Source organism: Euprymna scolopes, chromosome 39 (assembly GCF_053919585.1).
Source record: "Euprymna scolopes isolate OS-2025 chromosome 39, ASM5391958v1, whole genome shotgun sequence".
In the NCBI taxonomy this organism is placed as follows: Eukaryota; Metazoa; Mollusca; class Cephalopoda; order Sepiida; family Sepiolidae; genus Euprymna; species Euprymna scolopes.
In genome coordinates, this window is record NC_136520.1 from 69,194,522 (window position 1) to 69,217,595 (window position 23,074).

The window sequence follows — 23,074 nt, forward strand, 5'->3', positions numbered from 1 at the left end:
AATCCTGCAATTCGTTTTTTTATATCCTCGCCAAGATGCGATCTTACCATTTTTAGGATTCATTTTTCCACTTATTATATGCTATAATAATAATGATCTGCAAAATAGAAATTTTCAGTAAAAATTAACAAAAATTCATAGAAAAATATTGAAAAATCGATTTCTTCCTTTCATGCTGGCCCATTTTTTTTTTTTTTTTTTGCTCATGAGTGTATATATATATTTTTTTTTTTTTGGTTTAGATAATTGTATATTTTATTAAGATAAATTACTAATTATTAGTTAGATATCAGACATGTAATTTCAATATGTAAAAAATTAACTAAATATTAACAACCTTCAACCATTATGGCAACTAGTTTCTGCTGGAAGTATTTTGATATCAATCCCAAGAATAAGAATACAGCTGCTTAGAAATTATGTCAATTTATTACATCAAATAGTGGCAAATCGGTAAAAACTTTTACAATGACTAATATGTTAAACCACCTTAGAAAGGTTGCTCAAAAGAAGCAAAAGTTGCAGATAAGAAATAGAAGCATAATTAATATTCAGGGACGGACATTCCAGGAATAAGTGGCAGCAATTATGAGCCTCCAGCGAAACACCAAACAATGTAATACATCAAATGGTGGCAAATCAGTAAAAACTTTTACTAAGATGTTAAACCATCTTAGAAAGATTGTTCAAAAGAAGCAAAAGTTTTTAAAAAAAATTTTTTAACATAGGCATCGCCTCTTATCAAGGCCCAGAGACCACTCGAGGATAAGGGTTAAGAGTGTACAGTAGTCAATTGGACAATATAGTAACTGTTAGTAATGGAAATTCGGTAAATTTGTTAACTTAAGTGGAACGGCTCAAGAACTTGTTTACGTTGGACTTGAAGACAATGAGATTGTAGTTAGCTGGAAAACGGAAAACAGTTCCGCAGGCGTGCAGTTCTAAGAAAGAAGCTTTGTTCATGAAATCTACGTTTAAGTTTAGGCACAGATAAAGTGTGGGGGGGGGGAATTAATTGATAGTGTTTTCAGCTAGACGAGTGTTTCTTGTGAAAGTTTAGCGACGGGGGGGGGGGCATAGATTAGAGCTCAGTCAAGCATTTGCCATGAAAATAACGATAATGCAGAAACAGACTCGCAACATCTCTTCTGTGAGATAGAGGTTGCAGGGAAGAGAAAAGGACATCTCCTACGAGGCTCCGAAGTCTATTTTGAACTCTATCAAGGCAGGACAAGTCCTTTCTAGCAGCTCCTGCCCAGATGCGGCAACAGTACTCCATTCTTGAGCGTATCTGGCTCTTATATAGATAGAGAATTGCATCAGCAGTGAGATATCTACTGAATCGATAGGATTCCACCATTTTTCCAGTGGCTTTGGCAACAGATTTGATGTACATGTTCCATTTCAAATCAGGAGTAAAGGTCAAGCCCAGAAGCTTGTCAAAACATGAGGCCTCCGAAGACGATAGCTACTCATTTCAATTGATGCCTGATGGGGATCAGAACTTTGATGTAAAGATAAAAGCTTAGTTTTAGATGCATTAAAAGTAACAAGTCACATCTTTCCCCATTGTACCACGTGCCCAAGATCAGAGAAGAGAGAATTGGAGAGAACTTGGTCGTTTACTGTCTTAGACGTGCTACCATAAATGATAGTGTCATCAGCATAAATTTCTGCTAATGATGTAAGGATGTGATTTGGAAGATCATTAATGTAGATCAGGAAGAGAGTTGGGCCCAGAATGTACCCTTGAGGGACTTCAGCATTAATACTGTGAGCTTCTGATTTTTGCCCATCAACTACTACTCTTATGAACCTATCAGAGAGAAATGATTTAATAATTGAGAAGACATTTCCATCTATACCATAGCTGGAGATCTTGTGAAGTAAACCTTTATGCCATACCCTATCAAAGGCCTTTGATATGTCAAGAGCAATTGCCCTAGAAAAGAAATAGGAGCATAATGAATATTCAGGGACGGACATTCCAGGAACAATTGGCGGCAACTATGAGCCTCCAGTGAAACACCAAACTATTTTAGAATCAATATTAGCTAAAAAGAAAGTTTGGAATAGTAATGGTCACAGGTCACAAGAGATCCATTATCTGAGAAGAAAAATGATTGCTGTTGATATTCAACCATATTCTATAACATCTAAAATTGGATTTAATAAGCTTATTGCAAAACTTTGTTCATATTACAGCATGTCTTTTGCTGAAATTAACATTTTAGGAACTGCAGACATTTGGACAGCTACAACAGATAATGCTCCCTTTCTGAGTTTGACAGATCAATGGCTTTCAAATGACTTTGGACAGTGCAGAGCTGTTCTTAGAGTTGTTCCATTCCCTGGTGCACACACAGGTACAATAAGTGAAGAATTGCACAATGTTCTGAATGAGTATAAAATCTTCAATAAAGTTTTCTTAGTTTTGTGGATTCAGGAACAAATATGGTTGCTGGTGTTAGGGGATGTGATTTCGAATAACTATCATACATTGTAGCTGAGGCTGTGGAGACAGTCATTACATCATTTAACAAAAATGTAGTTTCTCACTTTTAATCGCTTTCTATTAGCAATTAACAAATGAACTGAAATACAAGATCAGCTTAATTTGCAAAAACAAACTCATTTATGGTGTGACCACATGGTGGAATTCAACATATTATATGCTGAAAATAAGAACAAAAAAAAAAACTCTTGTAATATGAGTTGTGAATAAGATTCCTACCATAACAACCTACCAATGGGGACTTGTTTGAAAAAATATCTAGTTTTTGAGTCAAAAGCTGTCCAATCTAATTCTAGTATTTCTGACTTTAGTGGAATCCTTCTTACCATTGTTGAACAATTCAGGTTATCAATGGAAACAAGATTTTCATCCTTTCTAAATGATAAAAACTTGTGTATGTCTATTTTTCTAGACCCATGATTCAAATATTAAATTTGAAAAGATGGGCATTAAAACATGTTTAGAATTGGATTCTTCATCTACTTTCCACTGATGCTAATGAAGCAGAATCAACAATGTGGAAGAAGGTGAGGGTGAAGAAGCATAAAATACGTAAATTACAACATGGTAACGTTAAAACCAACTGACAAAAAATAACCAGCAAAAATTTCACAAAAGATGCTTTCATCACTCTTTGTATAAGAAGACAATAGGAAGTAAAAGTACAATTCCGTTTACATTGGGGAGGGGGGGGGTTCTTCTATTGGTTCTCATGGACGTTTTGCCGCTGATTTTGTAGCATCGTTTTCGTGTTAATGATGTAAGACAAAAAAAAAAAAATTTAATGCATCAAAAACGAGAACCGGAACTGACAAATGAAACAAAGTAAAATAGTAAATGAAAGAAATTCAGTCAATTTTTAAATACAAATATTTTTTTTTGTTACAATTTTGAATAAAATTCACAATTTTAATTTGAAGTGTTGTGTGATTATTAAAAAAAAGTTTGTTGAATTTTCTTTCACTTGAGCTTTTATTTTTTTTTTTCAATTTTGAATGTGTAATTATTACAAAAAAAAAAAAAAAAAACGTTTTTGATGCATTGTTTTTTTTTTTTTGTCTTACACCAACTTTCAAAAATGAGGCTAGAAACATGGAGACAAACGATCCATAAGAACCTCCTACCTAATAAAATTCAGACCAGAATAGCTTTACCCCGCTTATCTCCACTTATAAAGACTAAACCTTATGTCTAGAATCCTTAGTCCAATTTTGATCAAAAATATGTACATGATTTTGATTCTAGAAAATATCTAAAATTTAAGGTATTTATTTGCTTCCCCACGAAAGCAAATTAGGCACAAGGCTGTTTTTAATATGTAGGGGGGGGGGGGAAGCTCCCCTAAAAGTAGGGTAAAAAGGGGGCACTCTGGTTGTGATCAAAAATAATTGTCCCAGTATAGAGAGTTTCCCCTCCATTGACCGGTACAAATTATCTTAAGCGCAGCATCTGCAGAACAGATACTACACTTTGATCCAGGCCCGAAGGCCAAGAACAACAGAAAAAAGGCAAGCCTCTAAGGCTTAAGGGGTCTTAAAAAGAAATTGAAAATGAGGTAATCTTGCTTAATTGGTGTCAAATGACCTGTGGATCAAATTTAATACAAACTTTTCAAATGGGCGATTGTGCCCATATTATGCTCCCAAACTCTTTAAAATGCTTAAAGGAAACTAAAAAAACATTTGGCAATATTTAATGATATATTTATATTAACCTATGATTAAATTTTCATCAGGTATCAAAAAATATACAAAAATAAGACCTGTTACCGATTTAAAAGTAAGATTAGAAGAACGTCGAAAAATTGTCCAATGTGGAGATATTGAAAAGTCTGGTATGGCTGACCACTTATGGAGGGAAGACAGAAATTATGTACACCTATGAAATGAAGTAAAAAAATTATAGACAGAAAAACAATGGAGAGTAAGATGACTTAAAGAAGCTGTGCATATGTTGGGTTACGATGACTTCGTATACAATGTAATACAATATGGAAACCATACTATTCATTATAAATAAGCCACCATTAGAAAAAAAAAAAGAAAAACTTGTTTCATAAGCACATCCATTTTGACTATTTTTTTTGTGAAAAGAACAAAAATTTTATATTAAAATCGCACATTTCTTACATATTTTTTTTTTTTTTTTTTTTACAATGGTAATACTGTGCTGGTTAGTAACGGCAGAAGTTCCCTGAACATACTCCATCCAATCCTAATAAAATAACTATATAATTTTATTTCAACATAATAAATATAACACGAAAGAAATATACGACTACAATATACGGTGTCTTCAAAAAGTATTGCCTCTTATTTTTATTCTGCCTGAACTGATCAAAGGAGGATTGCTAAATGCATTATTATGATGACTGAACTTATGCATTCATGACTTGAAAGCTTTATCTCTCTGTTGCAGATATTGACAGTGTGAGGCTATAAGAAAGACACTCCTGTCATAGACATGCATCAGAAGCATAGATGTGTTATTGAATTCAGTTATAGTCAGCTAACATACTTAGCTTCCAGCATGGCTGGTACCGGAATTGGTGGCAAGGCAAATCATTGAAAAGTTTATTTCTGTTTTATTTTAATTAAGAATTATTGAAATTATTTATTTTTTTAAGAATTATTGAAATTATTTATTTTTTTAAATTATTGAAAACACTTAAAATCTTTTTAAAATTATTTTGGGAATATTAATACATTGGATGTTTTTATGTTTGAAATTTTTTTTATTTTGATTTCAATAATTTTATAAACATTATATAAATTCAAATAAAAAACTTATTTTTATAATTTCATAAATATACTTTTTATAAAATTTCCAATAAAAAAAAATTGTATTTTTGTTATTAAAAGTACAATTAAAGACTAATTGTGATATTTTTATCTGTATAATTTTGTTAATTTTTATTGCATATTTTTCAATAAAATCCTTTTCTCATTTTACTTGAATAAATCGCTTCACAATAGAAATAGTGAAGAACAATAAAAGTGAAGAAACTTATTTGCCTTGTCACTGCTTCCAGTAGCAACTATGCTGGAAGTTTGGAAGTACGTTAGCTGACTATAACCTTGAATTTCCTGCAACAGTGCATTGAGAATGGTGATGACTATAAAGAAAAACAAATTCTGAAGCACAAAGGGTTGCTTGTTTTAATGGTATTGCTCTCGTCTTCGTAGCGCTTCAACTTGTTGAGTTTAAAAAAAAAAAATAGGAGGCTTTACTTTTGGAACGACCTTTGTAGACACAAACAAAAGGTAGACACAAGTTTTTTCCAACATAAAACGCTGTGTGCTTTCAATGGAGCTCAATGCGCTTTATTAATCTTTCAAGAACTAAGCGGCACATTTTGGCACCAGCCCCAACTGCACTTAAACAATGGCTGTTTGTATTTGTTCCTTATGTTTAACTATTCTATGTGACTTTGCCGAGTAGACTTTGTCTTTGAGAATACCCCTACATGATAAAATGCAGCATAACAGGTTAGTACCTCATACTGCTTTAAGGTCCTCTTAAACTATCTTGCTATTGTAATAACAGAAACCGCTGCTGTTGTTGTACAGCTAATCATATATAGTTATTTATAGTGAACCATGTATAATTTTCTTGTTTTTTCTTATGTTAGTTGAAAGATCTTCTTTAATTAATCTAAGGTGAGGATCAAAGTGTAGTATGTGATTATTTAGTTCTCTCTCACCAGAAGAACTGTGGCACTAAAGTCAGAAAGTGGATTGAAAAAGTTGGTGCCCTCTGATTCTACGAAAGATGTCTGTGCAGCGTTGTCGACATTTCTGGCAGGACACCTCAGGCAATTACCAATAAACTGACCTCTTCTCAAAAAGAGAAGGCAAAGCCTGGGAGAGTGGGCCTCCTAGAATTGCATAGAGCTGACAGTATACTGCAATCAACAGGGAATTACAGGAATGGTCTAATCTCTGTTGATTTTGGAGCCCAGGGAAAAAGAAAAGCCTTCTGTTGTTCTCCATCTTGAATGCGTACCGATGGAACTATATCCAGATTTTCGTTCACATCCAGAATGCTTTCTTTTTTTTTTTTTTTTTTTTTTTTTTTCTTTTTTTTTTCTTTTTTTTTTTCTTTTTCTTGTTTTTTTTTTTTTTTTTTTTTTTCTTCTTTTTTCTTTTTCTTTTTTCTTTCTTTTTTTTGTTGCTTTTCTCTACATTTAAAGCACACCTCTTATTTAACTGATATGGGGGGGTGGGGGGTAGTGGAAAATAAATCAATTCTTGTTGACAAATTTCAGTAGCTGATATCTTCCATTTTGGACAAAGTCTGACATAAAGGGCAATGTGATATGTTAACTTTGCTGAGCCTTAAAGCTTCATAATTGAATGTGGGAGTTACTGCAAGCCATCATGTATAAAAAGAATGATCTTATACAATCAATAGGTTCGCTACAGTGCAATGTAGACTAGAATATATTGTGAACTTAGTCACTGCAAGAGGCATGTGAAGCTTCCTCTAGGTGCATCACAAAAGGTCCCCAATTAGTGCAGGCAATAAATTGGCTATTTCATCGATTTTGATGACAATAAAAATATGGGAGTGTGAAACATTTGTTTATCATCATTCAATCCTGGGCAACGTCGGGTTACCCTGCTAGTGTGTATGTGTAATATATATATATATATATATATATATATAGATAATATATATCTGGGTAGTTTTTTTGTTTATATCCGTTAGAAGTGCTGACTGAAATTTGGAGATTAAATACGTTGGAAGCCAAAATTGCAACGCAAAATTTATAAAATAAACGAGTGTTTATATAAATTTTGCGTTGCAATTTTGGCTTCAAACGTATTTAATGCGTATTTATTCAAATTTCAGTCAGTTCTTCTAACGGATATAAACAAAAACTCCCCAGATTTTCAAACTGCGCGACCACGTGTTACCTTTCCGACTTCATAAAAACCCCTCAGTTAAACATCACATGGACTCATCTAACTTTCTTCCACTTGACATCATGACGAAGAAAAAGAGGAAAAAAAAACACATAAAAGATTGACAAGGGAGTTTTACTCCGAAATATATTATTTATAAAATAAACACTTGTTTATTTTATAAATTTTGCGTTACAATTTTGGCTTCAAACGTATTTAATACATATTTATTCTTCATATATATGTATATATATATCTAAATAAAAATTCACCTGTCATACCGTTTTTTAAAAGAATCACCCGATCATCGAAGGCAAGATGCAAGAAAGCAATGTCCAGTTTTATAATCATATAGATATCTCGTTAAAAAGAAAATTCTTTAGACTTGCGTGAGATTTGTAAATAGTACTTATGTGGACTTCGCCTTACCTTTTCTTTTTTTTTTTTTCTACATGCTTCTCTTTGTACAGGAATATACAAATTCCAAAAACACCAATACTTTTTAATAGTATGTAGATTATCTACAATTTTGAAGAATGTATCAGGAATCATTTCTTTGAAACCTTACCATAATAATTTTATTGACGATCATGTTTGTATTATTTGAAGATGAGAGATCATATCACCAAAACGTAAGAATAACATCCAAGATGAGAACGGTAGTCTGAATAATGCCAATTGCAACTCTTTGTTTAAAAAATTCTGAAATACATTAGTTTTTATCACATTGCAACGATTGCATGGTGGTACTTTCCAGTCATTCTTCATACTAGTGCCATGTCAACTTCCTGTTGTAACAGGTCTTCAATTAGTCCCTTGATTTATCGGAAAGGGACCTATGTTTTCGTTGGCGTCCGTCCGTCCATTAGTCCGGACAATTGCCAGATAATTGTCCATTAGTTTTTCCTGAAATCTTGCCACAAATTCTTTTTCATTAAATAGATGTGCACAGTAAAAAAAACTTTTTGAAAAAATTCCTGTTGCGTCCCCAGGGGCTCAAAAGAGGTCAAAAATGTCCCAAAATGACACTTTTTGACCCCATAACTTTTGATCATTCCGTTAGATTTTTCTGAAACTTTACCAAAATATAGAGCCTATTGTTCTTAATATAAATCCAGTATTGGTGACTCTGGCAAAATTCTGGTTTACGTTCCCAGGGACTTTTAGTGCTAAAAATGCCCCTTTTTGTGGCTCTTTTTCATATTTCTCAACTTGATGTCTGACTATATAGTGGTTTTTCACGGTGGTCAACTCGAATATATATGTGTTAAGGCCTGAAACTGCATCGTTATCCATTTACACTGTGATTTGGCACCACCAGGGGCTCAAAAGAGGTAAAAAATGCCCCAAAATGACACTTTTTGCCTCATAGCGTTTGATCCATTAATTGGATTTTCCTGAAACTTGGCCAAAATGTGGAGACCATTATTCTTAATATAAATTCAGTATGGGTGCTACTGGCAAAATTCTGGTTTGCATCCCTCTGGGACTTTTAGGGCTAAAAAAAAAATGTGCCTTTTTTAATCTCTTTTTTTTCATATTACTCAAAAACTTTATGTATGTCTATATACATGGTTATATATATATATAGTGGTTTTCCATGGTACTGAATTCAAATATACATGTCTTAAGGTGTTAAACTGCACTATTTGTTCATTTTCACTGGAATTTGGCATTCCTAGGAGCTCAAAATGCTCCAAAACTGCAAAAAATGGCACTTTTTACCCCTAACTTTTGCCCCATCCATTAGATTTTTCTGAAACTTGGCGAAAATATGAAGGCAACGTTGGCCCTTTACACTTTTCACATTCATCATTTCTTCACTATTTTTTGTGGCGTCATCTTACATACAGCTCCAGAGGGGGACCACACATGTACGGCTTGTTTCTAACGGAAAATTCCTCTTTAATTTAGTTACAAAATAGAATTTTGGGCTTGGGAAAGTGCTGCTGTGGTTGCAAGAGCTTGGAATTCGTGAAATTTCAGCATTATTAACCAGCAGAGTGTTTCCATTGTCAATGAAAAGAATCTGTCAAGCATGTGTGCATAGTATGATAATGTATGAGGGTTAAGAACATGCGTTGCACGGATAGATATGATGGATGTATAATGTGAGTCTTGAAAATGAACTTAAATCTGATGACCTTGGAGAGGTTACCAAAAAATAGTCTTTAACTTAATAGGTCCTTTACTGTCTACCAAGTTTCAGCCACTGTCCCATCACTGCGATGTTGCATCTCTGTGTTTGTTTTATGAATATTTTCACACAATGTGCTCCAACAAACTTACTGAACTTGTAGCCTTGTCCAACCTGATTAATAGAAGGCAGAATCTGTTTAACATTTATGCTTATTTTTAAAATTCCATTAAAAATAAATGATGAGGATGCAATACCTTTTTTTACATTTCCTCATAACCATAAAAAAATTTTTTTGTAGGCAAATAAACTCTTAAATACTTAATTAATGACTAGCGAGGCATGTTGAAATTCCGCAGCAAACTCCTTCGTATGTAATATATTGATGTTGTTGTTCTGTAGATGTTCAGCAAAAATAGATGCTCTGATATTATTGTACCTATTTACTATGCCTCCCCACGGGACAGAGTTAGACACCAGGGTCGTTTTTTAACGTGGAGAAAAGGTACAAAAATAAAAATTGTCTCAGTCGTGAAGGATTTCTCCTCCGCCGAAAGAGAACAAGAAATGGAAGTGCAGCATCTGAAGAACAGATACTACACTTTGATCTTGACCAAAAGGCCAATCTTTGTAGCTCTTTTGTTAAAACTGCAAAAGTATTTTTCTAAGCTAGCAGGGACGCCCAGGTCGTACAGTATACTTGAATATATTTTAAATTCTGGCAGATTTTATATATATTATTATAGAGTTAAAGTTCTATCGATTTTTATATATTATAATGTTGCGATTTCCAAAACAATATATATCCATATGATTTGGGTGCACCCGCTTTCATTGAAAGTGAAACAAAAACGTATGAAAAAAATATGAGTACCGAAACCAAAACTTATAATTCTTAGTAAAATTATTTATTACAAGAGCTGGAAGTCCATAACAAATTAAATGACTCCGATGTAAGCGTGACACGGAAAATAACACACACGATATCATATTAATATATAGATACTAAGAAAACTTTAGGGAATGAACAAATAGTATTTTTCTGTTATATATATATATATATATATATATATATATATATATATATATATATATATAAAAAAAATTTTTTTTTTTTTTTTTTTTTTTTTTTTTTTTTTCTTTTGACAAAAACATGCTAACCTAACAGAAAGACAATTTAACCCTAACCTCTATTATTAGGTATGGTTAAAAAGAAGTGGACAAAAAAAGTCATTAAAAAAACTTTTTGCTATCAAAAACTAAATATTTAATCATGAAATTAACCATACGATGAGTTTTTTCTTCCTTCATTTGAACTTTATCATTTAATTTTCTTAGTTTCTCATTAATTTTTCATTGTATCTTTGTGACAACAAAAATATTTTCATATTTTCGTTCTGCATCTTCCAGCAGTTTATGTAACCTGCCTTGAATATGCTGACGATAATGCAGTCTATATTCTGCATAAGTACCAATCTTATTTGATGGGTTATAACATCGAGTTTTAAACACTTAATTGTGACTCTATTGTTTCAAATATGTCAAATATATCTTGTCATATGATTAAAACTGGTTAATCTGTTGTATTTCTCTCATATCATAACGTTAAAATTAACAGGATTGCAAGTTTTCTGATTTCTTTTTTGGTCCGTTTCAATTTTTCTTTTATAGTCCATTTTTGGCCACATTGCTATTTGGCTGGATTTTATTTATTTTGTTTTCCTTTCTTTTACATTATCTTTTTTTTTCTGTTTTATTTTTCTCTGAAAACTAAAAATTTTAATTTTGCTGTGAAGGCTAAACTTTAAATCATAAGGTAGAGTAGTTGTGTGAATTTTATTTCGTACAGTCTCCTTCCTCTCGCATATACACATGGTGTCTTTCTAATTTTAACTTTCTTACTTGAAACTTATTGGAGTTATTTTGATTAGGAAAAAAAAAAATGTTGTCCTTCATATGCACACATGCTGGGGGCCATGGCTCCTCGGGATGGGAAATTCATCTGGATTTAATTTTTTTTTTTTTTTCATTTTTTTTTTTTTTTCATTTTTTTTTTTTTTTTTCATTTTTTTTTTCATTTTTTTTTTTCATTTTTTTTTTCATTTTTTTTTTTCATTTTTTTTTTTTTTCATTTTTTTTTTTTTTCATTTTTTTTTTTCATTTTTTTTTTTTTCATTTTTTTTTTTTTCATTTTTTTTTTTTCATTTTTTTTTTTTTTCATTTTTTTTTTTCATTTTTTTTTTTTTTCATTTTTTTTTTTTTCATTTTTTTTTTTTCATTTTTTTTTTTTCATTTTTTTTTTTTTCATTTTTTTTTTTTTCATTTTTTTTTTTTCATTTTTTTTTTTTTCATTTTTTTTTTTTTCATTTTTTTTTTTTTCATTTTTTTTTTTCATTTTTTTTTTTTCATTTTTTTTTTTTCATTTTTTTTTTTTCATTTTTTTTTGTTTTCATTTTTTTTTTTCATTTTTTTTTTTTCATTTTTTTTTTTTTCATTTTTTTTTTTTTTTCATTTTTTTTTTTTTCATTTTTTTTTTTTTCATTTTTTTTTTTTCATTTTTTTTTTTTTCATTTTTTTTTTTCATTTTTTTTTTTTCATTTTTTTTTTTTCATTTTTTTTTTTTCATTTTTTTTTTTTCATTTTTTTTTTTTCATTTTTTTTTTTTTCATTTTTTTTTTTCATTTTTTTTTTTTCATTTTTTTTCATTTTTTTTTTTTTCATTTTTTTTTTTTCATTTTTTTTTTTTCATTTTTTTTTTTTCATTTTTTTTTTTTTTTCATTTTTTTTTTTCATTTTTTTTTTTCATTTTTTTTTTTCATTTTTTTTTTTTCATTTTTTTTTTTCATTTTTTTTTTTTTTCATTTTTCATTTTTTTCATTTTTCATTTTTTTTTTTTTCATTTTTTTTTTTTTCATTTTTTTTTTTTTCATTTTTTTTTTTTCATTTTTTTTTTTTCATTTTTTTTTTTTTCATTTTTTTTTTTTTCATTTTTTTTTTTTTCATTTTTTTTTTTCATTTTTTTTTTTTTCATTTTTTTTTTTTCATTTTTTTTTTTTCATTTTTTTTTTTTTCATTTTTTTTTTTTTCATTTTTTTTTTTTTCATTTTTTTTTTTTTCATTTTTTTTAAACATTGGCTACTCACATATCTAATCTTGACAAAAATTTTGTTAATCACACTTGAGTAACCTTCTAAAACTTAATTAATTAAAAAAATTTTTTTTTTTTTTTACAGTGCTGTCTCAAACCCACCAAGCCACAGCATCATGTCCCTGAAACCCAGGAAGGTTGATTTTGCATTAACTTGGGAAATTCTCTTACAGACTGTTCATGGAGTCATCACATGTGGACAAGTGGCCCGATCAACTTGGAATGACCGTTTCTCATATCCTTTTTGTTGTTGTCTTGTTTGCTTTTTGATTTTCTATTGGATTAAAGGCGATACCCATAACAGTTCTGGCATCTGAGATTGGAGGTAGGCAGGCAAGTGGGAACCCTAATATCATTCATTCAATAACATTTACTGAAAACATTTTTTAACAGAAAAATTTGATAGTAATTTTCAGTAATTATTTAATTAACGTAAAACAAGTTTTTACTTTGAAATGATTCTTTTTCGGAATGGTGTTATTTTTAATAAAAATGTTATCAAAATAGTTTTAGTGTTTAAAACAATTGATTTTTAAAGTGAAAATTTTATTAAAACTGAAAAGTATATTTTGATTATAACATTTTATTAAAAAAATAAGTAAACACTAATTTGTTCTCTGTAAAGTTTTAAAATTAAACTGGAATTACATAAATATTAATCAAAAGGAACTCTTCCTCATTATAGATCAAGATTTGTCAAAACTTCTGCTAAACAGAAAAAGAAACCCCGAAAAGATATTGTTTTATTGAAAACTAGTGGAGGTGCCCGGCATTGCTGGGGTGTTTAGATGGTGTAGTAAAGACCCCTGAGGGGGGGGGTCATAACAACAGTAGCTGGGTACCCAGGTGTGTGTAGGTGGTGTAGTAAGGAACGGGGGGGGGGAGTGGTAGTGGGGAGGTCAAAACAACAGTAGGCAGAGGTACTAAAAATAAAGTGGTAGGAGGCAGGCAGGCTCAAACCCTTAACGCGAAGGGAAAAAAAAAAGGTTAAAAAACATGATGTCTTAGCAGATGTCTCTATTGCCTGGCCGGAAGTTTGGAACGTTGAAATTAAGCGTAGTCAATCAAAAGGAAGATGATGACTTGCTAAAATGTTGGCGAAAAAAGCGACCCCTCTTACGAAACTGCTTAGTTTTAAGTTTAGGATGAAGGAATGAATGTTTTTGGCCAATTCTTTTATCTTTGTTATCCGAAGGATGGAGCTTTAAAACGATACCGATTTCATCAGAATCCGTTGCCTCTGTCAAAAGTTTTTGCAAGATATACGAACACACACACACACACACACACACACACATTTTGCTTTTTATATATTAGACTAGTGGGGTTGCCTTGGTGTTTAAAGGTGTTAAAAAAAAAGTGGTTGTAGGCAAGCAGGCTGGAACTTGTACCGCGAAGGAGGAAAAGAATGTGAAAAAAAGAGTTGGTAATTAACTTTTGCCTGGGTGATGAAAGACGAAATTTTAAGAAAAAAGAAAAAAAATCGGGAGAGGGAGGTGTGATCGAACTCGAGAAGCGAGTCTTTCTCGCTAACTATTACGCCATAGCGGATAGTGAAATGATTAAGTTGGTAATTAACTTAAGAATCATGCACACGCAGAAATAAACGTTGCTTTTTAAATCTGGCTAGAGGCTAGTTAAGCTTCCCGCTTTTTGCCGTTTTATATTTGTTTCCCCACGATGTTGGGGAAAAACAGCTCCTCTCCAAAGATGGGGAACTTTGGTAGTACCGGGACGTTTTGAAGTCAATAAGGTTTGATCCAGGTAGGGGGAAACCCTTCATATTGTAATACTATGAAGGTGACCCATGAGTCACTAAGTGCTGAGGGGGGAACAATAAATAGGAAGTGTCATACAAATGTACGATGAAATAGGAAGTAGCAAACAATGAATCTGAAAGTACTTTTAGATCGAGCCTTTTAGATTTGACAATGACAATAGAAATCCACACAACAAGGGAAAGGCAGCTTCCTGGTGGTCGGGGGTGGAGGCGACTTCAGATACTGACACAGAGAAGACAGTTAGTTGACATCAAGCTGCTGGTTGCGATGGATGGAAGCTGATAGCGACACGTATGGACAGTCTTTAGAGCTGACTGTGAAACATAAATTGCAACTGACAGACGAACATAACATTGCTAGAACGGGGAGAAGATACACACGCTCACAAGTCCAACAGTCAATTTATATGTGAAACATTGGAGTTTGTGTTTTTCCTTTCTTGTTCCACAACTTATTTTATTTCCACTTAGTGATCTGCGTGCGTTCCGTCGGCAGCCGCCAGTGTGAACCAAAAGATGATGACACAGCCAACAAGAACGATGAAAAGATGGAGGTAGTAATCCACGGCACACAACTATGGGGTTGGCAGTTTGTCGAAGGGAAGGCCACGTGCTGTCACAATATCAGACAATTGCTATTTATTTAAAGGGGGAGCTTGTTTTCTTCCACATTATAAACGGCCTTATGTCTAATCTGCTTTCGTGGGGAAGCAAATAAATACCACAACAGAAAGCAGAAAGATTAACTGGCCGTCGGTCACGTTTAAAAGCAACTTTCATTTCTGCGCCAACTCCTATGATTCTTAACTTAATTATCAACTTAATGAATTCACTGTCCTCTTTGGTGTAATGGTTAGCCGAGGAAGACTAATTATCCTAAGTTTTTGAGTTCAATCCCACCTCTCTCTATATATCTTTCTTTTTTTTTTTTTTTTTTTTTTTTTTTTTTAATTTTGTCTTTGTGCCAATATCCTCCACCCGAGCAAAAGTTAATTACCAACTCCTTGAATTCACTATCCTCTTTTTTTCACGTTCTTTTCCTCCTTCGCGGTACAGGTTCGGCCTGCCTGCCTACTATCAAACTCCTCAGCCGTTCATAGAGAACAGGAGTTGGAACATGCATCGAGAGTATTGCCAGGGCTGCTGCAAAGAAGGTGGGCTCTCTTTACCGTGCTAGAAAGTTACTTATGCCTGAAAGTATCCTGTACCTCTACAAGGTCACCATTCGCCCATGTATAGAGTATTGTTGTCACATTTGGGCTGGTGCATCTGCTACTAGCCTCTTCCTCTTGGATAGGGTTCAAAAGAGTCGACAACCTGATTGGTCCTGAACTGCCATCTAAGCTTCCACCTCTGTCCCATCGATGAAATTTTTGCATCCTTTTGTCTGTTCTACAAGTATTTTAATGGTGGATGCTCTGACGAACTATAAACCTTCGTACCCCCTCGATGTAAATACCCCCAACTAACCCGATAGAGATCCCTAGATGTAAGAAAGCCTTTTACTCTAATAATTTTTTCACCAGAACTGCTAGACTTTGGAATTCCCTTCCAGGTTCTTGCTTCCCCAACTGTACTGACATGCAGAAGTTCAAGTGTAATGTGAACAGACCTCTTGCTGCCCAACTTCCTACATAATATCCCTGCAACTTATGTCTTTGATAGTAGCCCCCTACATGAAAGTGGACTGTGTGTGTAGGGTGAAAATGTAATAATAATAAAAAAACAAAAAAAAACATAAATCCAATATATAAACTAATAAAGTAATGTTTATTATTTTGCATAAGTGGCACTCTCTTCATCAAGGTTAAATGGCAGATCTTTGCTCGACCAGATCGATACACGTAAAAGCCATTACGGAGTCCTTTGACCAAAAGCACTCAAAGTCCAAAGAGGCTCTCTGGCTGAACTGCTCACTCTTTAATATTCAACTTCAGACCTCACTCTGCTCTTCATCCTCTGGAGTCTCTTCATGCCTGATTGACTCTGGTCTTTTGTTGGCAGTCACTGTTCAGCTATCCAGAGGAGACATTCACTGAAGATAACAACCAACTGGTCTATGGATATTGATTCTCGCACAAATCCGATCCCAGTAGCATTCCAGCATTAAATGAGGTACTTTTTCAAACAAAGAGAATATCTTTTGGGTGGTCTGACTCTGACCAGAGATATTTTGTTTTCTGTACCCCCACCCCCTCTTGTCTCCTACTCTGTCTGCTGCACCATTGCAAGACACATGTTGCAGCTTTTATGACTAAATCACGATAAGATTGGTTCTTGTCAGATCATTGAAGTTAAATGACATTGGAACTTTGTACTTTGTTGAGTAGCTATTTGAGAATATTAAATGTTGTAATTGGTTGTACCAATGGGTACCAGCCAAGTTGTGGATGTGACAAAGTAGCATCCTGTTATGGAATTGGTTCTGCAAAAACAATCTCCATTTATAAAAACGACCAAATATGAACGTATGCTGCAAGATAGAACTTGAAGCACAAAAACTTTTGCCAAAATGATTTAACCTGAAAAGGGTTGATGTGCTGTAAAACAAAACAACCAAACTAAACTCCATGAATAAATATTTAAAGATAAAAACAAACTAAACTCCATGAATAAATATTTAAAGATAAAACAAACTAAACTCCATGAATAAATATTTAAAGATAAAAACAACTTGTTCAAAAATACTCAATTCAGCATTGAATAACTTTTAAGGGGTTGATATGCCATAAAACAACCAAACCAAACCTATGGTTGTCTGGGAGTGTAAGAAAGAATGATTCATTTGTTTACAAGAAATAGAAAGTAATATTATTGACTGTAACTTTGCAAGTAAATGAAAATTTTTTTATTTTATTTTTTTATTATCTTTGCCCAATTCAAGGGAAATAACTTGTGACTTTAATGTTTGAGAATATTTGATAAGTTAGCAAGAAAATTTCCAATCTGAAAGTTTTCTTTTCTTGAAAAAGGTATTGCTGCAACTTTACTGTAGTGTTTCTTTGAAAAAAAAAAATGCATTTGAGAGAAAAATATTATTACATACGTGTCATGCTGAAAATAGTATGAATTCCAAAAATTACGAAAAGTGGTCCAGTAGAAAAATAATTATAAGTAAAAACTATTTTTCGAAGTTGCTGATTTTTACTGTAAATTTAAGATTGAAAAACGGGGGGGGGGGGGAGATAACTGCATTCTACCATTTAAGTTGCTTTGTGCTGAATTCGATGACACTATCTACTAGGTCGGCCATCTTGCTTTTTATCGATATATACTGCACCCCCCCCCCCCCAAAAAAAAAAAAATCAGTTCTAGCACTTTATTTACTGGACCATTTTTTATAATTTTTGGAATTTATACAAATTGCGACATGGCATATAAGTACATAATGTTTTCCCTGGAAATGCCTTTATCCAATTGCGTTAGACAACATGCTATAGTAAAGTTGCACCAAAGTACTATCGGAAAGAAACCGAGGCAAAATAAAATAGATTAGCACAAATTATATAGAAGAAAGAAACCAAAAGAAAAAAGAACCTACTTTGAATCCAGTATCAATATTTTAAAAACTGCTATTCTCATCTTAGATGTTGTTTTTATGTTTCAGCCTATGTAACTTCTGACTTTTTCAGGTGCATCTTGTTGAACTCTAGAATCTGTACAAAATTTTGTTTCATCAGTATGACTAGATAGAAGTTTCAAGTCACTTGTAATTGTTTTTTTAGTATTGCTCATGCTAAGGATTGAACCCTCAACCTCCAAAATACTCACTTAGAACAGATTATTATTTAGCTCTTTATCTGTTACACTACAGATCCATGTGGACTCTTCTAGTGTGAATTTTAGAATCTTTAAGCCTATACTTGTTCTAGATGTGTGGTATTTTATGTATGCACACTTCTATTTTTTTAATGGCATTTTAATCTATTATGTTCCTTAATTTTGAGATGAAGATTGATAAAAGGAACAATATTTTTCTTTTCATGTTTGACTCATTTTTTTTTTTTTTTTTTGCATAGTCTCTTTAAGTCTAAAAAAGACTTTGTTTATTGTGCTTGATATATGTAAAGCCTTTGATATGGTCTAGTATGAAGATCTTGTCATAAAAATTAATTTTTTACAGTATTACTGAATATCTAATGTAATCAGATCCTGCTTAATCAAAATCCAGGTTGTCCTTGATAGCTGTACATATGCAAACAACACAACATAATACAGGTGTGCCCCAGAGGTTGATCCTTGGACCAATATTCTTGCGGATTTTTATGATGGACTTTTTTGATACAATTATGATCAAGATGGGTATATTTGCTGATGACATGTGAGGAAACGGAACACCCATATATCTAAGGTATCTGAATCTTTAGAAAATGACATCCTGTCTCTAGTGGAAGGAAGACAAATGGATGGTAAGCTTCAATGTTACTAAGAGAAAGCTCTTTTCTTTTAATTTTAAGAAATCTTTTCAACCACTGATTGCCATGGCTGATAGCACCCTACCTGAGAGTTCAAACTCCTTGGCTTAAAATTCACGGGTAACATCAGTTGGAACAAGTGCATAGAATGCATTGCCAAGGCTGCTGCAAGAAAGGTAGGCTCTCTCTCTACTGTGCTAGAAACCTTTTCACTCCTGCAAGTGTCCTATATTTTTTAAAGCCACCATTCAGCCATGCATAAAGTATTATCACATCTGGATTGATACAAACACCAATAGTCTCTCCCTTTTAGACAGGAAAAAAACCCAAAAAAACTCTCTGATGATAGTCCCCATAACCAAACTGTTACTGTTGTCCGTTCACAGCTAACGGCAAATAGAGCTTGTGAGCTGTATGAAGAAAACCTATCTACAAGCTTTGACTAAAAACCTGAGCACCTGCTATAGACCAATCATCTCATTTAATTGGATTTCCCATACTTCACTGAAAAAGTGGATTACGTGCTGTGCAAGCTCAGTTCCACTCTTTAGTGTTTGTTGTATTTATTATTCAAATTTCTATTGATTATTATACTATACCCAATACATCGTAGTGATTTCAAAAAAAAAAACCCAGGACAAATTGGGTACCATTGGCTAGAATTGAACCCAAAACATACAAGTTTCCAGCCTTATTTCTTGACCTATGATTGTAAATTTGTACATGCAGACAGGTTTAGTCCACTATTCCTGCCAAGATCAATTGTTTTGTTTTCAATTTCGACCTTTTATCAGCACATTTTGTCAGTTAAAAACACATTGAACATGTGCCGCAGATCCAAAGACCCTATATATCAAATTTTAAGTCCGTAGACCAAATGTTAAGTGAAGAGTTTGGTAGAGATTTTTCACACACACACCAACAAAGTCACTTATACAAAGAACGTCATGCACAAATACTTTTCAGAGCTTTTTTTTTCTATGTATTCTGTCCTTGATAAATGAGAGCATAAAATCTCTGAAACCAAGCAGGCAGCCATCATATATATATATATATATATATATATATATATATATATATATATATATATATATAAATGCTCTATCCTATAAACTCAAGTAAATCCTTAGAAGTAATTTTAGCATCAAATAATAATTGTATTTACAAAAGGTTTTTGGTAATAGATTAAAAATTAGATTAAGCAACTAGTTACTATTTCAAGTGTTGTCAAGTGGATTGGGATGAACTATAACTCTGATCAATGTGTTTTAGATTTGAATTGCATAGAATTGTAGAGACAAGTTTTTTTTTGTTTTTTTTAATTCAAAATTTATGCATGAAAATGATATTCAGTCATGAAAGTAACAGCTTGGATTAAAATCAATAATCAATAAATATTGATTTTCAAATATGAATTTTGAAAAAGAAGCAAGTTCAAAAAAAAAGTGCATTTACCATCTAATAAAAAATTGGTGCTTATTTAGAATTACACTTATTTAAAAAAAAAAAAAAAAAAATACAGAAAAGTCTTTGATGTTTGTCAGAACGAAGATGTCATATTCCAAAAATCATAAATTAATGAAGTAGTTTTGTTTTTTTTTTCGTAAGAAAATCAAATTTTATGACTAATCGAGGCAATGATATTTTGTCAGCCACGTTTCAAGAACTAGAAGTTAAAGGTTCAATCCTTGGTGCAGGCGATATGAAGAATACAAATTGCAAATTACTTCTACCTGATCATGGCTGACATAACGAGAGCATGTAACTTGTGTGGATTAAAGAAATTACATGTAGATTGCAGCGTTCAGCAAGAGATGTCTGAAGAAGGTTGGAGGTTATATCGGCCGAAACATTGCACAAATAACACTCAAGATGAGAACAATAGTCCAAATAAGAATCCTAGGTTTCTCAAATCACGTGCTGAATGATCACACGAATAGAAAATCAGCAAGAGCAGTTGTCGTACCTTAATTTGTCCTAAATAAGTCTAGGACAACAGAATATTCTTGTTTTCGCTCTATAATATATATCTGACAAAGACAACTAAGAATCACATCACTCTATAGAAGTATACAAGATTTCAATCGAGAGAGATATATATATATACTCGAGTCAAAGAAATGAAAAGAATATTCTGTTGTTGCAACCCTAGTCATAAATAGTAAAAGTCGAAAGCAAAGAATATAAAAATCTTTCATTTTTCTAATTTGGCTTTAAAACACATTTCATTCGTATTTTATTTTATTTTAAAATTCAATCAACGCTTCTATCACGGAATTCACAAACCTGACGTTAATACCGTGTAGCTAATGCATTTTTCGCATTTAGTAAAGATGCGTGCGTTGACTTTTCTTTCTCTAACTTTACACGATGGCAATAAAGAAGAAACAAACAAAATATTAAGGATGGAGTTTAACTCTGAAATATATTTAAATTATAAATTTCAAACAAGTAAAATATTTTCATAAAATTGTGTTGTGATTTGGCTTTCAAATGCACTTGATGCATATTTTATTTTATTCAAATTAAATCAACATTTCTATAACAGAACTCACACCCCTGACATATTTATAAATATATATATATATATATATATATATATATATATATAAATGGTAGTTTGCTTGAAGTATTGCTGGTAAAGAAATATAGGGAAGTTTATAAAAGCCGGGAGCAATCTGGAAAGACAGAAAGGAAAGAAAGGAGAAACAAACAAATAGATGGGAATTTTCGACTAGAAAACTGTCTAATTATTTATTTATCACTCCTCCTTTCACTATATAATCATCAGCAAACCAGGTTGCTAGCATGTCCGAGGCATATAAAATCCGTTAGTGGGACTTCCAGGTGCTGTATGTGCTCTCCGCTTATCTTGGTATTGTTACCAGTCATCCTGGACTTCTCCTTGCCACTAAACTCAAACAGTGCCGATTCAGAAGAGATGTGTTTGAGGATGGTGCAACCCTTCCCTCACTGCTGCCCCTACAGGGGGTATCCTTTGTCTTTTGAGACTGAACAGAGGCATCGATATATATATATTATTCAAGCACATCTGATTGAACACGACAGTTCTTTTCTCCTATTTTGTTGGATAACTTTTCAATTTGCTGAGCGGTCTTTTTTATTTTGGCTGGCATGTTGTATATTATGGTGCCCAATAGTTGTTGTTCGGCCATATTCTTCTCAAGCGCTTTCATTTGGTATGCCTGATCATCATCAGGAGTGATTGTTATTTTCTTTGAGGCTTGGTGTATTTATACTTTTTGTATTATAAAAGTAGGTGCAGGATGGGTAGGGGCGAATTATTATTTTATTTTTAATTTTGATTTTCTCATTTTGTTGAACACACTAGATCTCATTTAATATTAGGACAAATATACTAACTGTATTCAATAACATATATATATATATATATATATATATGAATTCTTTTTAGCAGTACAGGCAGCCTGTTGCTGAGTACGTTTCTCAAGCTGTTTCGGCTCGTTTTTGGTCACTGTCCTGTGTGGGGCAGAGGTATAATGCTAAACTATTTTGCCCATGATTGTGCTTGAAAAAAGTTTGTCCATGCCTGATTTAGATTTTATAAAATTGCTTTTACCCAATGAATATCTGTTGCCCTTAACTCTTTCTTACTGATGTCTATGCTTTGTGTGTGGCTGTACCAGAATCATATTCCGATCGTTTGTATGAAGAAATAAAGACGTTTTCAGAAAATCATGTGGAAAAACTGTACAAAGTGAGTATATTTTTTATTTTTTTTTTTTATTAAGGGATGATTGGAGGACAAATTGACAAATCAAGCGACACCAATTAACATGTAATTAACAATTTAATTTTAGCTGTCTTAAAAAAATGAAGGTGAAGTGTTGTCAATTCTTGCAAGAATCTGGAGTTAATAAAATAAAAAAAAATTGTAGCTTGATGCTTTTACTAGAAATGTAAATTCTTCACTTTTTAGCAGAATCTTTTTTTTTTTTTTTTTTTCATATCCACTTAGAGCCTTCAAAGGGTATGAGTCACTTGATTTTTTTTTTTTTTTAATAAAAGGCTGATTTTTGTCAGAGCCTTAGTTCCTCATTTATTTTGTCTTTATTTAGCTGGATTTTCTCTTTCTCCCCCCCCCCTCTCCTGCATTATCTTTGTTTCTCTTTTCCTGATTTTTCTTTCTT

The 23,074-nt window shown here is 32.3% G+C and overlaps 1 protein-coding gene across 2 annotated transcripts in view; it reads left to right on the forward strand.

Moving 5' to 3' along the window:
- Positions 1–23,074, forward strand: part of LOC145263837 (cullin-2-like) — a 102,003-nt gene that overhangs the window by 19,492 nt on the left and 59,437 nt on the right. For both annotated transcript variants that reach the window (XM_080120910.1, XM_080120909.1), the window contains exons 2-3: positions 12,793–12,941; positions 22,538–22,641. In XM_080120910.1, coding sequence (XP_079977036.1) covers positions 12,824–12,941; positions 22,538–22,641 — 222 coding nt within the window. In that variant the 5' untranslated portion in view covers positions 12,793–12,823. The remainder of the gene's footprint in view (positions 1–12,792; positions 12,942–22,537; positions 22,642–23,074) is intronic.